The sequence below is a fragment of the Culex pipiens genome, chromosome 1 (assembly GCF_016801865.2).
Source record: "Culex pipiens pallens isolate TS chromosome 1, TS_CPP_V2, whole genome shotgun sequence".
Classification (NCBI taxonomy): Eukaryota; Metazoa; Arthropoda; class Insecta; order Diptera; family Culicidae; genus Culex; species Culex pipiens.
In genome coordinates this window covers 10,810,692-10,827,967 of record NC_068937.1, presented here as the reverse complement: position 1 = coordinate 10,827,967, position 17,276 = coordinate 10,810,692, and the positions used below count along the sequence as shown (strand labels likewise).

The 17,276-nt window shown below is 33.4% G+C and overlaps 2 protein-coding genes across 3 annotated transcripts in view; both read right to left on the bottom strand.

Moving 5' to 3' along the window:
* Positions 1–321: 321 nt before the first annotated feature.
* On the bottom strand, positions 322–8,382 carry LOC120430647 (TNF receptor-associated factor 5). The gene is made up of 5 exons (XM_039595756.2): positions 8,220–8,382; positions 7,236–7,655; positions 6,814–7,160; positions 700–1,096; positions 322–635 (listed from the first exon to the last, which is right to left on the bottom strand). Exons 1-5 carry the CDS (start codon positions 8,304–8,306, stop codon positions 333–335), a joined length of 1,554 nt encoding a protein of 517 aa, XP_039451690.1. The 5' UTR covers positions 8,307–8,382; the 3' UTR covers positions 322–332.
* A 180-nt stretch (positions 8,383–8,562) lies between these two features.
* The window catches only part of LOC120431335 (ras-related protein Rab-27A), a 45,190-nt gene continuing 36,476 nt past the window's right edge, over positions 8,563–17,276 (bottom strand). The window contains exons 2-3 of one of the 2 annotated variants that reach the window (XM_039596469.2): positions 16,403–16,624; positions 8,563–9,548 (exon numbers count right to left, since the gene is read on the bottom strand). In XM_039596469.2, the coding sequence (XP_039452403.1) occupies positions 9,018–9,548; positions 16,403–16,555 (684 nt within the window). In that variant the 5' untranslated portion in view covers positions 16,556–16,624 and the 3' untranslated portion in view covers positions 8,563–9,017. The remainder of the gene's footprint in view (positions 9,549–16,402; positions 16,625–17,276) is intronic. The other variant, XM_052706167.1, reaches the window with a different exon arrangement.

The following is a 17,276-nucleotide window of genomic DNA, read 5'->3' as shown; positions in this document are numbered from 1 at the left end:
AATTCTTTCATTAACTAACCTGAAATAAATTGTTCATGAATGTCAACACCAAGGTAAACACGACACTTCCCCCAAAAAACCAAGAAAATCAATCCACCTAGTTGCGGTATAAAAGTAAACACAAAATGATAACAAAAATTGCTCTTTAGACTACACAAAACTGATTCAAAGTAATTTGTTACATATACTATATTTATTCTATAAGATATTCCAAATTTTAACAAAACACAGATTTGACACATACACTGAAAAAAAAGATGAATCAAACACTGAAACAAAACCTCCACTTATGAGCATATGAATAAACAACTCAAATCAACCCGTCCGCACTCTCAATGATCGATCCGAACTTCCAAAAATATCGCATCATCTTTAACGTAATGCTCCGACCGCAGCACCACCTGGTGCGGAATGTGGATGTACTTCTCGTAGTGCTGATGTTTCCGACGAGCCATCACCGTTTTGGAAAAATCCACCGCCTTCTTCCGGTCCGCCGGCTGATCCCGCAAGCTGACCGTCCCCGTCAGCACGCACGGCCATTCGAGCAGATTGTCGTAGTACCCGTTGACGACCACGAGCCCCACGATCAGATTCCGACCGCGCCACGTGCCGATCCCATTCAGGCTTGCTTCGAGCTGAAAATAAAATACAAAGTTTAATAATTCGAGCAGTCCATACAAAACAAACTGCTCGACTCACGCGCAGCGTGTACCCAAACGGCCTATCGCAAAACAGCGGACTCTTGATCATGAGTTCGTTTTCTTGGGACTCCCGAAAGCGCTTGTCAAACTGGTCGATGCGCCAAATCAGATGCCCGTTGGTGCTTTGGAGCGCGGACAGCTTTTCCTGGTGCTGCAGGTGCACCTGCAGGTCGTCCAGGCACTGCTTGGTGTAGTACGTTTCGCGGCGGTACTTTTCCAGCGTCTTGTGGATCTTTTCGCTGGTGTCCTCGGACGAGTTGACGGTGTTGAGGACGCCCTTTAGCTCGTAGTCGAGCTTGGCTTGTTTGTCGAGCTGCTCCTGGATGACCATTCGCATCGGGTCGATTTCGCCGCGCAGCTCGAACACCTGGCGTTTGGTTTCCTCCTGGAAGATGCTGTGAGAAATGTAAACAAACATGTAAATAAATTGCATTGCAATAAATAAACAGGTAACATTAACTTAAAAAAAACACTTTTGGTAATTTTTGTCAATGGAGCACCCGCCGTCGAGCAGTTTTTGCTTTTTTCTACTGTGTATTTCTTTTGATGCGAACTGTCAAAAACTGCTCGACGGCGGGTTCTCCATTGGGCCATTTTTGTCATTTTGGCCATTTTGGTCATTTTTGTAATTATTGCAAATTTTGTAATTTTTGTAACTTTTGTAATTTTTGTAATTTTTGTATTTTTGTAATTTTTGTAATTTTTGTAATTTTTGTAATTTTTGTGATTTTTGTAATTTTTGTATTTTTTGTATTTTTTGTAATTTTTTTAATTTTTGTAATTTTTGTAATTTTTGTAATTTTTGTATTTTTTGTATTTTTTGTAATTTTTGTAATTTTTGTAATTTTTGTAATTTTTGTAATTTTTGTAATTTTTGTAATTTTTGTAATTTTTGTAATTTTTGTAATTTTTGTAGTTTTTGTAATTTTTGTAATTTTTGTAATTTTTGTAATTTTTGTAATTTTTGTAATTTTTGTAATTTTTGTATTTTTTGTAATTTTTGTAATTTTTGTAATTTTTGTAATTTTTGTAATTTTTGTAATTTTTGTAATTTTTGTAATTTTTGTAATTTTTGTAATTTTTGTAATTTTTGTAATTTTTGTAATTTTTGTAATTTTTGTAATTTTTGTCATTTTGGTCATTTTGGTCATTTTGGTCATTTTAGTCATTTTAGTAATTTTTGTAATTTTTGTAATTTTTGTAATTTTTGTAATTTTTGTAATTTTTGTACTTTTTGTAATTTTTGTATTTTTTGTCATTTTGGTCATTTTGGTCATTTTAGTCATTTTAGTCATTTTAGTCATTTTAGTCATTTTAGTCATTTTAGTAATTTTAGTAATTTTTGTAATTTTTGTATTTTTGTATTTTTGTAATTTTTGTAATTTTTGTAATTTTTGTAATTTTTGTATTTTTGTATTTTTGTATTTTTGTATTTTTGTATTTTTGTAATTTTTGTAATTTTTGTATTTTTGTATTTTTTTTTGTATTTTTGTATTTTTGTATTTTTGTAATTTTTTGTAATTTTTTGTATTTTTTTTTGTATTTTTTGTATTTTTGTATTTTTGTATTTTTGTATTTTTTGTAATTTTTGTAATTTTTGTAATTTTTGTAATTTTTGTAATTTTTGTAATTTTTGTATTTTTGTATTTTTGTAATTTTGTATTTTTGTATTTTTGTATTTTTGTATTTTTGTATTTTTGTATTTTTGTATTTTTGTATTTTTTGTATTTTTTGTAATTTTTGTAATTTTTGTAATTTTTGTATTTTTGTATTTTTTGTATTTTTTGTATTTTTTGTAATTTTTGTAATTTTTGTACTTTTTGTAATTTTTGTAATTTTTGTCATTTTGGTCATTTTGGTCATTTTAGTCATTTTAGTCATTTTAGTCATTTTAGTCATTTTAGTAATTTTTGTAATTTTTGTAATTTTTGTAATTTTTGTAATTTTTGTAATTTTTGTAATTTTTGTAATTTTTGTATTTTTTTTATTTTTTGTAATTTTTGTAATTTTTGTAATTTTTGTAATTTTTGTGTTTTTTGTAATTTTTGTAATTTTTGTATTTTTGTATTTTTGTATTTTTGTATTTTTGTATTTTTGTATTTTTGTATTTTTGTATTTTTGTATTTTTGTATTTTTGTATTTTTGTATTTTTGTATTTTTGTATTTTTGTATTTTTGTATTTTTGTAATTTTTGTAATTTTTGTAATTTTTGTAATTTTTGTAATTTTTGTAATTTTTGTAATTTTTGTAATTTTTGTAATTTTTGTAATTTTTGTAATTTTTGTAATTTTTGTAATTTTTGTATTTTTTGTAATTTTTGTAATTTTTGTAATTTTTGTATTTTTGTAATTTTTGTATTTTTTGTATTTTTTGTATTTTTTGTATTTTTTGTCATTTTTGTAATTTTTGTACTTTTTGTAATTTTTGTATTTTTTGTCATTTTGGTCATTTTGGTCATTTTAGTCATTTTAGTCATTTTAGTCATTTTAGTCATTTTAGTCATTTTAGTAATTTTAGTAATTTTTGTAATTTTTGTAATTTTTGTAATTTTTGTAATTTTTGTAATTTTTGTAATTTTTGTAATTTTTGTAATTTTTGTAATGTTTGTAATTTTTGTATTTTTTGTAATTTTTGTAATTTTTGTATTTTTGTATTTTTTTTTGTATTTTTTGTATTTTTTGTATTTTTTGTATTTTTTGTAATTTTTGTAATTTTTGTAATTTTTGTAATTTTTGTAATTTTTGTAATTTTTGTATTTTTTGTAATTTTTGTAATTTTTGTAATTTTTGTAATTTTTGTAATTTTTGTAATTTTTGTAATTTTTGTAATTTTTGTAATGTTTGTAATTTTTGTATTTTTTGTAATTTTTGTAATTTTTGTATTTTTGTATTTTTTTGTATTTTTTGTATTTTTTGTATTTTTTGTAATTTTTGTAATTTTTGTAATTTTTGTATTTTTGTATTTTTTGTATTTTTTGTATTTTTTGTAATTTTTGTAATTTTTGTACTTTTTGTAATTTTTGTAATTTTTGTCATTTTGGTCATTTTGGTCATTTTAGTCATTTTAGTCATTTTAGTCATTTTAGTCATTTTAGTAATTTTAGTATTTTTTGTAATTTTTGTAATTTTTGTAATTTTTGTAATTTTTGTAATTTTTGTAATTTTTGTAATTTTTGTAATTTTTGTCATTTTGGTCATTTTGGTCATTTTGGTCATTTTGGTCATTTTGGTCATTTTGGTCATTGTTTGTCATGTTTGTCATTTTGGTCATTTTGGTCATTTTTGTCATTTTGGTCATTTCAGTCATATTAGTCATTTTGGTCATTTTAGTCATTTCGGTCATTTTGGTCATTTTGGTCATTTTGGTCATTTTGGCCATTTTGGTCATTTTGTCATTTTCGTCATTTTAGTCATTTTAGTCATTTAGCATTTTTGTCATTTTGGTCATTTTGGTCATTTTGCCATTTTCGTCATTTTGGTCATTTTGGTCGTTTTGGTCATTTTGGTCATTTTAGTCATTTTCGTCATTTTGGTCATTTTGGTCATTTAGGGCATTCGATCTTTTTGGTCATTTTGGTCATTTTGGTCATTTTGGTCATTTTGGTCATCTTGGTAATTTTGGTCATGTTTGTCAATTTTGCCATTTTGCCATTTTGGTCATTTTTGACATTTTGGTCATTTTCGTCATTTTGGTCATTTTGGTCATTTTGGTCATTTTGGTCATTTTGGTCATTTTGGTCATTTTGGCCATTTTGGTCATTTTAGTCATTTTGGTCATTTCGGTCATTTTGGTCATTTTGGTCATTTTAGTTACTTTAGTCATTTTGCTCATTTTGGTCATTTTGGTCATTTTGGCCATTTTGGCCATTTTGGTCATTTTGTCATTTTCGTCATTTTCGTCATTTTAGTCATTTTAGTCATTTTAGCATTTTTGTCATTTTGGTCATTTTGGTCATTTTGCCATTTTCGTCATTTTGGTCATTTTAGTTATTTTGGCCATTTTGGTCATTTTGGTCATTTTAGTCATTTTAGTCATTTTAGCATTTTTGTCATTTTGGTCATTTTAGTTATTTTGGCCATTTTGGTCATTTTGGTCATTTTAGTCATTTTAGTCATTTTTTTCATTTTGGTCATTTTAGTCATTTTGGTCATTTTGGTCATTTTGGTCATTTTGGCCATTTTGGTCATTTTGTCATTTTCGTCATTTTAGTCATTTTAGTCATTTTAGCATTTTTGTCATTTTGGTCATTTTGGTCATTTTGCCATTTTCGTCATTTTGGTCATTTTGGTCTTTTTGTCGTTTTGGTCATTTTGGTCATTTTGGTCATTTTGGTCATTTTGGGCATTTTGGTAATTTTGGTCATTTTGGTCATTTTGGTAATTTTGGTCATTTTGGTCATTTTGGTCATTGTAGTCATTTTGGTCATTTTAGTCATTTTGGTCATTTTGGTCATTTTGTCCATTTTTATCATTTTGGTCATTTTGGTCATTTTGTCCATTTTTATCATTTTGGTCATTTTGTTCATTTTGGTCATTTTGGTCATTTTAGTCATTTTGGTCATTTTGGTAATTTTGGCCATTTTGGTCATTTTGGTCATTTTGGTCATTTTGGTCATTTTGGTCATTTTTGTCATTTTGGTCATTTCGGTGGTTTTGGTCGTTTTGGTCATTTTGGTCATTTTAGTCATTTTCGTCATTTTGGTCATTTTGGTCATTTAGGGCATTCGATCTTTTTGGTCATTTTGGTCATTTTGGTCATTTTGGTCATTTTGGTCATTTTGGTCATTTTGATCATTTTGGTCATTTTGGTCATTTTGGTCATTTTGGTCATTTTGGTCATTTTGGTCATTTTGGTCATTTTGGTCATTTTAGTCATTTTGGTCATTTTAGTCATTTTGGTCATTTTGGTCATTTTGGTCATTTTGGTCATTTTGATCATTTTGGTCATTTTGGTCATTTTGGTCATTTTGGTCATTTTGGTCATTTTGGTCATTTTGGTCATTTTGGTCATTTTGGTCATTTTGGTAATTTTGGCCATTTTGGTCATTTCGGTCATTTTGGTCATTTTGCTCATTTTGGTCATTTTTGTCATTTTGGTCGTTTTGGTCATTTTGGTCATTTTAGTCATTTTGCTCATTTTGGTCATTTTGGTCATTTAGGTCATTCGATCTTTTTGGTCATTTTGGTCATTTTGGTCATTTTGGTCATTTTGATCATTTTGGTCATTTTGGTCATTTTGCTCATTTTGGTCATTTTGGTCATTTTGGTCATTTTGGTCATTTTGGTCATTTTGGTCATTTTGGTCATTTTGGTCATTTTGGTCATTTTGCTCATTTTGGTCATTTTGGTCATTTTGGTCATTTTGGTCATTTTGGTCATTTTGGTCATTTTGGTCATTTTGGTCATTTTGGTCATTTTGGTCATTTTGGTCATTTTGGTCATTTTGGTCATTTTTGTCATTTTTATCATTTTTGTCATTTTGGTCATTTTGGTAATTTTAGTCATTTTGGTCATTTTGGCCATTTTGGTCATTTTGGTAATTTTGGTAATTTTTGTTGATTTTGGTCATTTTTGTCATTTTGGTCATTTTAGTCATTTTAGTTATTTTGCTCATTTTGGCCAATTTGGTCATTTTGGTCATTTTGGTCATTTTGGTGGTCATTTTGGTCATTTTGGTCATTTTGGTCATTCGATCATTTTGGTCGTTTTGCTCATTTTGGTCATTTTAGTCATTTTGGTCTTTTTGGTCATTTTGGTCATTTTGGTCATTTTTGTCATTTTAGTTATTTTAGTCATTTTTGTCATTTTGGTAATTTTTGTCATTTTGGTCTTTTTGGTCATTTTTGTCATTATTGTCATTTTTGTCATTTTTGTCATTATTGTCATTTTTGTCATTTTTGTCATTTTTGTCATTTTGGTCATTATGGTCATTTTTGTCATTTTTGTTATTTATATTTCTTCTGCATTTTTTTGTAATTTTTGTAAGTTTTTTCTTCATTTAAGTATTCAATTATATATCCCTAATGTTTTCAGTTGAATTCGAAATTTACTCCAAATGTTCATGCTAAATTCTAGATAACAACCTCCTTCCCGCCCCCTAAAATCCAACTCACCGAATCGAATTGTGGTGATCCTCCAGAACCACATCAACGGTTTGCAGCTTGCTTTCGATGTCCTCGATGGCAGCCCTCGATTCCTCCCCGGGCATTGGCCCGTTCGGTTGCACCACTCTCTGCCTTTCAACGGCCAGATTTTCCAGCTCCGATTGCAGGTGGTTTAGCCGGCTCTCAATCATCACCAGTTTGGCTTCGCGTGACTTGCTCACGGCGACCGATTCTTGGTGCTGTGGTGAGTGAGTGGTTTGCTGTGGTGGAGGTGGTGGCGGCTGCGGCAACTTTTTCACCTCCTCCGTCAGTTCGTTAAAGCGGGTGGTGAGGTCCGAACGCCAGGACTCGATTTGCTGGATTGGGTGGAGATTATTATTAAATTGAAGTCACGTGTTTTTTTAGGGTAGTGGTAACGTCATTGAACGCACCTGATACTGCTTCAACAGTCGGTTAATGTCAATTTTGCACCGTTCAATGTCGACGCAGCGGCTGCCAGTTTCTTCGTTGATGCACTTTTTGAGTGCGTTCAAAACGTCACCGACCTTTGCGGTCCACTCGTCGCCCAGCAAGGAGCGTTTCTTGAGCTGACCAACGTCAATTATTAGCGAGAATCGTTGGCGAATTTCCTCATTTAGGGTTCCACGCAAAGCTGCAACTTCTTGCTCGAGTTCGCGAACACGGTCGGAATCTGGAGACGGCCCCTTTCCGGAGTCTGGCAGCTGTTTTGGTTCCTCCCCGAAGCCCTCCGGACAGCGGTTCAGGTGGCGGTCCATTTCTTTCTGGGTGTAGTAAGCCCCACACTCGTTGGGACATTTGGTCAATATCTGACCGCATGTAACCAGGTGAGCCTGAAATTTTGGTGTTACTGATGTTGTTCTCAGATTTGCTTTAGATCGAGTCAGTTCAATGTTGGTCCCAATTGAGGTAACTCTGTCTAGCTTACTGTTAGTTTTTGACAGTTAGTGAGACAGAGTTTACGTTACCTCAATTGTGATCAACATTGAAATGACTTGATATAAGGAAAATATGTGGACAACATTAGTAACCCCAATAAACATGTTTTCCTCGTTATAAAACTGAACAAAATTAAAATCGGTGCAAGTCCCCATTTCTAAAAATATTTCACTTGACCCCGAAAAAGAAGATTGTCATCACCTTCGTTATCGGCGAATTCCACCGGCCTTCGCCTGCAAGCGCCATGAGCAATGTTTACATTTTTTATCGAACGCAACATAGTAGGCGACGCTGACGAAATAATTGCCACCAACACCACCCTGAACCCAGCTGATAACGCCAACCGCACACCACTGCAAATGTCACTTTCGTTTCGCAACAGGTTGGCGCGATAAGCCCGCGCCCGTAATTGGTGCCTCTGGTTAGAATTTTAATTACAGCGACTTAAAAAAACTCACCTCGATTTCATCGTTCTCGAACCACTCGTTGCAGAAGTAGCACGATGTTTTATTGAACTTGACTTTTGTCGTCGACGACGACGCCATGTTGGATTCTGGCGAACCTCTGAAAAAGATCGCGTTTCCGGTGACGCTTGGCCAACTAGATCGGACGACTAATCGAGCGCTTCTGGGTGTCGGTTTCCGAGCAGCCGCGTAGTAGGCCGAGTTTTTTTTATCTCGTCGGTCGCGCTATCATTTTGCGAGAGTTTTTGATAAGAATTGTTCGAGTGCACGCTGAACTGGGAAGCGTCATCTGGGAAGGGAAACGCGACACCGAACTGGTTCAAAAAATGAAAGGAGCGGTTTATTCTCTCATCAACATTTGAATACATCTACTACGGGTGGTCAACATTCAATAATACTGGCTTTTTATTCTTTGGTTTCTCATATTTCATTCAATGAATATTGTCTTATTCACAAGATGTTTTTGTATAGGTTTTCTTTGGTTTTTAGCTTAAGGTTACACCGACAACATCCGCTTGCGTGGTTCTACAAATATCGATATAATTAGAGTTCTAACCTTACTGTTACAAGAAGTATATTTTCGTTTGCTAAATTGTGTCTCCTTCCAGGAGTATCCAACATGTGTCTTGTGAGGATCTTCTCTAACAACCTTGGTTTGGCGTAGAGCCATGTCAATTCTCTTTCAAAAAGACAATCTTCCGATTGACGCTCGAGTAGAGTGGTATAAAATTCTATTCCGACAAAAATTCAACTATTTTCCGTCCCAAATACTACAAAAACACAACTCTCAGTTCAACACCTGCACCCAGTCGGCACATGGTCCTCATCGGAAACGGTGGTCCCACCCCCGTCCAGCCTAATCGGCGGATTCTTCGTGTCCACAAACAACTTGGGCACCCCTCGCCGGGCCTGAATCGTCGAACTCAGCACGATCGTCTCGATCCGCTTCATGACCTTGTCCAGCAACAACTCAATAGCCATCTTCACGTTGTGCCCCGTAAACGCGCTCGTCTCAATGTAATCGATCTGGTACTTGTCCGCCAGCGCCTTCGCCCGCGTCTCGCTGATGACCCGCTTGTGGTCCAGGTCGGCCTTGTTGCCGCACAGGATGATGTCCGGGTCGTCGCAGTACGCGTGCAGCCGCAGCTGCTCCATCCAGTTCTGCACGTCCAGGAAGCTCTGCTCGTTGGTGATGTCGAAGATCAGGATGAAGCCCATCGAGTCGCGGTAAAATGCGGTGGTCAGGCTGCGGAACCGTTCCTGGCCGGCCGTGTCCCACAGCTGCAGGTGTATCCGGTGGTTGATGCCGTTCGAGGTGTAGAGCTGGAAGTAATTATAATGTTTTGAATATTCCTAAAACTTTAAAATAAGTTTGCTTGAACCCAAACTAGGCTCGTTTTGAATAAGCGTGAACGGGTAAAATGTCGTCCAGGGCCCCGGCGATGGCCTGATATGAGCTACCGAACAACATTGGCAATATGGCGTCGTTTGTTTACAAACATGAGATTGTTTGTGGACGAACTGAACAATTTACTTTTTTGAAATTAAATCTATGACCATTGTTCTTTAACATTAAGTCTTACAAAACAGACAAAATTTCGTAAAGTTCTAGACTAGAATTTGTTTTATTATTATTTTTTCAATTTAAACCTCTTTTACAGCGATTCTGATCAAGATTGCACATCAAATCATCGTGCCTTTAGGCTAGTCTGCAGATCGGAAGGAAAGGGGTCAAGAAACAGCTTTACGAACGGCAGGACAAAAGAGAGGGAACGTTTTCTTGGGGCTTTTCTTCACCCTCTCTGGCTTGCTTTCGCTACCGCTGCTGCCCATTTGATTTTTTTCTTGACCGGTTTCTTCCGAAGTGCATACCTTACATTTAGTGTCTCTAGTTTTCACATCGATTCGCTATTGATTCGTGTTTAAATTTTGAAATTTAGCATAAATTAAAATAAGTTGCAAAAATCCCAACTTCAGTGCATAGAACTTCCACATCACCCATGCGGGAAACCGATAATGGGGTAATTCATGCGTTCCAAATTGTCAAAATTCCAAAACGTCATTGCCAATCTTCGGTTCGCTGCTTTTGTTCGTGTTTGAAGTTTCGGGCCGAGACTCTGATGTCGTCAAACCTATCAAAATATGAGTAGTAATTACTCAAAACATTACGTTTACAAATTGAGTTTACCCAACTGAGGACTTTGTTGGTAACCGTGTACACACACATTCAAACTCACTCAGTTTTCGTCAAATCCGACTCTATTCAGAAATAAGTAAATGGAGAAAGTGTCAGATTTCAGAAAAATTCATCCAGATCTTAGTGAAATTCAAAATAAATCTGACGTAGGTCCCGTTCAGTCATCACTGTGTAGATTTAGACGAAAGTTGAGTAATTTAAAGTAAGGGTGTATCTTGATCGGAAATTATATTTTAAATTGAAAAAATCCATATGCATTAAGAAAATGATTAAATTCTGAGCAAGTGTGACATTGCATGTTATAAGTATAAAAAATTTAACTTAATCCACCTATGTGGTTGGTGCCTTCCTCACTCTTTACCAACCATTGACTCGATGGGTTTGGACACAAATTTCATCTAGTTTTTTTTTTCTAAAAATCCGCCCTAAAAAATTACACAGATATCACTTAAGTGGTCATAATTCGAAACAGGGTTGCCAGATATTTGATGTTTTGGACTTGTTGGAAAGGTCTTTTGATTACCTTACCAACGATGTATAACATGACGATATTTGAATCGATTTTCCGTCATTTATCCAACATCCTGATCAATACAAAAACACATTTTTATGCATAACTTTTGAACTAAATATCAAAACTTTATAAAAATCAATAGGTTCGTATGGGACCTTAAACCAAAACGAAAGGCAACTGGTTTGACCCAAATCGGTTCAGCCACACGGAGAAAAAAGAGTTCCCAAAATCGTGAACACCCGTTCATGAAATTGGTAATCACGAACAAAGTGTTCAAATGCCATGGTACAATTTTCAAAAAAACGTGAACTCAGTGAGAATTTCGGTCGGTGAACACGTGGAGAAGCATCGATTGCATTATTATTACAAAATCATCATGTTACGTTATTTGGAATAGTTCAAATTGTTACAGGAACATCAAAAATTATAATTTTATTGCTTTAAAGTATGTTTCTGAGCCGAAACTTGAGTGAATGCTCTGCCACGTGTTCACAGTCTGACATGGGGCGTCGTAATTTTCACCTAGCCGTCATAGCATACTAAGGACAATGCGTACATTTGAAGGGTGGATCGTTGAATCTGGAGACACCGGACGTCGATCCAATGCGCACCTTGGGGACAGAATGGACAACCCTGATTCCATCTGGAATTTGTTCATTGGACCATCCCCTACACACCTGTCTTTATTCCGAGTGAATCCATGTTGTCCCCAGACCTGTAGGAACGATTGAACGAAAAGCATAAAAATCCCATAGTAATTTACATGTGAACTTTGAACCGCTGGGGACAGGCCAATTCTCAACCAAATGGGCTGATATTTGGCATGAGAGTCCCTATGGGTATCCTCTACTAGGGGAACCTCGGTTTGCCTGATTCTGAGAACTTTTTTGTTTGGATGAAACACCCTAATACCCACACACAGAAATTTGTTCAGTTTTCGATTCTGAGTCAATAGGTATACTAAAAGTTTGGTCTACCAGCTTTCTGTGAACAGTTCATTTTTAGTGCAGGATTATAGCCTTACCTCATTGAGGAAGGCAATACCGGATGGGGTGGGGATGGGGTAAATTTTGGCTGATTGTAGCGTGACGTACTTTATGGATGAAGCCTGTTAATGAGGACTATTCAGAAAAAATGGCACAAGGAAAAAAAATTGTCGATTTTTGCATTACGCTTTTTTTTACAAAAAAAAAAAAAATCCCCAAAATCCGCAATTTTATAAATAAGGTATGTTTTAGGATTTTTCCTAAATAGTGTTCACTTCAGTTTTTTTTAAGTTGAATAAAATTTTCAGTTTGGATCAAGACTAACATTTCGAAAGGCCAAATATAAAACATTACGCTCTCTTTTCGATTGCAAATTTTATTTTATAATTAGGCCGATGCAAATATTTAAAAAAGTTTTTGTCCCTCGGCCCTGGCCGAGGTCAAGGGGGGGGGGGGCAAAAAATATAAAAATTTAAATAACAAACCATAATCTTCACATTTAAATGAAAAAAAAGTGTTTTAAAATGCATTTTACACTTAGTTCAGTTGTTTTGAAATCATCAGTTTTCAAAAAATCAAAACTCATCAAAATAAAAAAAAAAACAAAAATTGTATCGAAAAAAAAGATTTTGCATCGAAAATTTTCAAAAAATCTTAAGATTTTTTAATAAACCCATACATGCTAAAAATGATTTTAAACGCAGGAGAATGTATTTTAATTTGATTTCAGCTGGTTGCCCTTGAATTTTCATTGAAATTTTGAAGTTTTTTGTTAAAATATTTTTTTTGCCCCCTGATTTTTCCGGCCAATTTTGAAGGGGGGGGGGGGGGTGACAAAAAATTTTATAAATATTTTTGTACCTGCCTTAAAACAAAAAAAAATAGTAAAATTTATTTTTTTCCAAAAAACATATTTCTTCGGAAAATCAAACTTGGCGTCAACATTTTGGCCAATATTTTTTTATGGCAAAATGTAGCGGTTTTTTTGTCCATTAAAAAATAAATTTATTTCAAAAAAGAGGAACTTCGAGAAATTGTTTTTTTTGTCTTAAACATTTTAACTAAAAAATCGGCTTATTTTTTCCGTGTACCATTTATTCTGAATCGTGCTACAACTTTGCCGAAGACACCAAACCGATAAGAAAATGCCTGCAATAGATACAGATTTTCGAATATTTACGAACCATTATTGTATGGAGCCTTGTACGGTTGAATCTTTGGTCATAGGGAAGGCCCTTACCAAGCTTGAGTCAAGTTTAAAAAAAAAATGGAAAAAACACGAAGTCGGTCGATTTTGTAGAGAATTTCTCAAATGAAAAATTAAACTTTTCAGCATTTTCTTTTCACTCAAATTAAGCTATTTTATTTTCATTTAAAAATTTGTAAATTTTAGATCACAGATCAGGAAAGGCAAACATAATTACAAAATAAATAAAAATGAAGCCCAATATTTAAAAATGACCAGTTTTTAGGCATTTAAAAAGATTAGTCTTAATTCAAACACGTCGAAACTATTTGTTTTTTTTTTTTTTTTTGTAAAAATTTCACAACGGGTCCATGGTTAAAAAATAGGGCCTAGCTAGATATCACTGAGAAAAATCATTTTTCGCAAATTTGAAACTTTTACAGGCCACTCAGCAACTAAAAGTTCGATTTACAAATTCCAAATAAAAATTGTAGGAAGTTTCCTCCAGCTTTTCGTGTTTTTTTTCGCTGGGTTGCTTATCCTTCATATGTATATTTTAACTAAGAAAAACTGAACATTTTTGAAAAAATATCTCAAAATGCCATAGCTTAAAAACTTCATTGAACTTCATCTTTATCAAAAAATGTGTGAAGCCAACTTCGAGTGCCTTAGTAACCTTTTAATTGAAATAATATTTTTAAAATTTTAATTGAAAATATTTTCTAAGACTTCTAAAAAATCATTTTTTCCAAAAATAAATATATTTCCTCTTCGAATTTTTGCACTAGAGCAGTTCTCTAGGATTTCGGTCAATCGTTTTTTTTTGTATTTTTTCATTCGACTGAAACTTTTTTGGTGCCTTCGGTATGCCCAAAGAAGCCATTTTGCATCATTAGTTTGTCCATATAATTTTCCATACAAATTTCGCAGCTGTCCATACAAAAATGATGTATGAAAATTCAAAAATCTGTATCTTTTGAAGGAATTTTTTGATCGATTTGGTGTCTTCGGCAAAGTTGTAGGTATGAATACGGACTACACTGGAAAAAAAATGATGCACGGTAAAAAAAAATTGGTGATTTTTTTATTTAACTTTTTATCACTAAAATTTGATTTGCAAAAAAACACTATTTTTAATTTTTTTATTTTTTGATATGTTTTAGAGGACATCAAATGCCAACTTTTCAGAAAATTCCAGGTTTTGCAAAAAATCATTGACCGAGTTATGAATTTTTTTTATCAATACTGATTTTTTCAAAAAATCGAAATTTTTGGTCGCAAAAATTTTTTAACTTCATTTTTCGATGTAAAATCAAATTTGCAATCAAAAAGTACTTTAGTCAAATTTTGATAAAGTGCACCGTTTTCAAGTTAAATCCATATTTAGGTGACTTTTTTGAAAAGAGTAGCAGTTTTTAATTTTTTTTAAATTGGTGCACATGTTTGCACACTTTTGAAAAAAATATTTTTGAAAAGTTGAGAAAAAAAATTTCAAATCAAGACTAACATTTCAAAAGGGCCAAACATTCAATATCACGCCCTTTTAAAATGTGTGTCTTGATTTGAAAATTTTGAAAATATTGTTTTCGAAAAGATCCGAAAATTTCACAAATGTTTCATATATTAACATTGAAAATCGGACCATTAGTTGCTGAGATATCGACATTAAAAAATGGTGGGCTGTTTGGGTGAGACTTAGAAAACATCAATTTTCTTGTTTTTAAACCTTTGCATTGCAATATCTCAGCAACTAAAGGTCGTATCAACAAAGTCAGAAGAAGCAAAATATAGAGAATTTTCTCAACTTTTCAAAAATATTTTTTTTCAAAAGTGTGCAAACATGTGCACTAATTAAAAAAAAATGAAAAACTGCGACTATTTTCAAAAAAGTCACCTAAATATGGATTTAATTTGAAAACGGTGCACTTTATCTAAATTTTTAATAAAGTACTTTTTTATTGCAAATTTGATTTTACATCGAAAAATGAAGTTGAAAAAATTGTGCGCCCAATATTTCGATTTTTTGAAAAAATCAGTATTGATTAAAAAATTCATAACTCGGTCAATGATTTTTTGCACAACCTGGAAATTTCTGAAAAGTTGGCATTTTATGTCCTCTAAAACATATCAAAAAATAAAAAAAATTAAAAATAGTGTTTTTTTTGCAAATCAAATTTTAGTGATAAAAAGTTAAATAAAAAAATCACCAATTTTTTTTACCGTGTATCATTTTTTTCCAGTGTAGTCCGTATCCATACCTACAACTTTGCCGAAGACACCAAATCGATCAAAAAAATCCTTTAAAAGATACAGATTTTTGAATTTTCATACATCATTTTTGTATGGACAGCTGCGAAATTTGTATGGAAAATTATATGGACAAACTAATGATGCAAAATGGCTTTTTTGGGCATAACGAAGGCACCAAAAAAGTTTCAGTCGGATTAAAAAATACAAAAATTAAAATTGAAGAAAAAAGACCGATTTCGTAGAGAATTGCTCACTATTCTAAACTCTAGCAAAAAATATGCTTTTTTAGTCCACTAAATCAAATCAAAATATTTCGAAAGTTAAAAATTGTGTATACTTGTAAAGAGTAAAATAAATTATGGTTATTTTTACATCTGAAAATGGTGTTAGATCTTGCGTAAAAAAAGTTTGATTTTAAAACAAGACCTGGGAAAGTTTTCATCAGTTTCAGTTTAAAATTACTCAAAAAAGAGATTTTCAACAACCACAATTTCTTCTTTCATTAGTATGTAATTTAACTGTAAGTTATAAAGAGTCAAATAAAAATAATAAATTAGAATGCATTTTTTTTTGCGCATGCCTATTTATGTCCTCAAAAGTCTACAACAAAGTCGAACACATCAAATCGATCAGAAATTCCTTCTCAATACACAGATTTTCGAATTAATATTGATAATGCAATTTTTTTTTTAAATTTCGAACTTTTGGCGAAATTTTAAAGATTTATTCAGCTATCAAAAACTAATCCAAATACCAGAACTTATTACTCAGTAAATTTGGGGTCGACAAAACCTTATTGAAATCAAATTTCACATTTCCTCAGTACTAAATGAGGTATTTCAGATGATCGGTAGATAACCAAATAACGACTTCTTCATAATTCAAATTTGAAGCGCTCATTTGCTCAGTACGTTTCTAACTAATCCCAACCATTACAACGGAAAACCCAACCCAAAATAGCTCATTTCCAGGGAATTTTCCTCTACTACTAATGCGCCCAAGACATTACCAACATTCACAGACAACCAGACCCCGCAAACTCACCACTCGCTTCTCGCGAAAGTCAATGCCGACGGTCGAGATGAACTTGGTGTGGAACACGCCGTCCGTGTACTGGTACAGGAAGCTCGTCTTGCCGACGCCGGAGTCGCCGACGGTCAGGAATTTGATTAGATAGTCGTAGTCTATCGATGCCATGCTGGTGCTGCTGCCCGCCTCTCCTTTGATATGTTTCGGTTGTCCTGCTGCTGGTCCACGCCTGTCTGTCTGTTTGTGAAGAGAAAACACAACATTTTCCGGCCTTTGAGTTTCATATCTTGACATTGATGAGTTAGGAAGAAAGGTTTGGGAAACTGTCCGCTAGGTGCGCGCCTGTCGATTAGGTTTGACGTTTCAAAGCGTCTACGAGTGTCATTTAGCGTGTAGCGCGTTTGCTCACTCGCGGTGAGCCACTCAGCTCAGTTGCAAAGCTTTTAATTATGAAATTCCAGAGATTCATGCCCTAGAAAGTGATGCGAGGTGTTTTCCCCAACGATAACATCATCATAACGAGATTGAAATTTCTCATCAGCCCAGGCATTCTGGAAATATCGACAAAAGTAAACCAACCCATTCCAGACACCGGTCGTGCTGGGGCAGGCCAAAGCTAAAACTCATGTCAAATAGTTAATGAGAAAGTGCACGTGGTTCGAATAGTCTGTGCTTCGTTTCCGATAAAGCCCCGGGAAAGTCGTCCGACATGGAACACACACACACAGACAAACACATGTTGTGAGTGTGTGTTTTTCTACAAATGTCTGAAGGACGACGATGGAGTTGGGGGAAATTAAAAGATCTTTATCGTGTTCTATCGGAAAATGCCAAGGGAGTTTGTTTGCCTTCGGGAATTTTGTTAGGGTAAGGTAAAGTAAACTTTTTC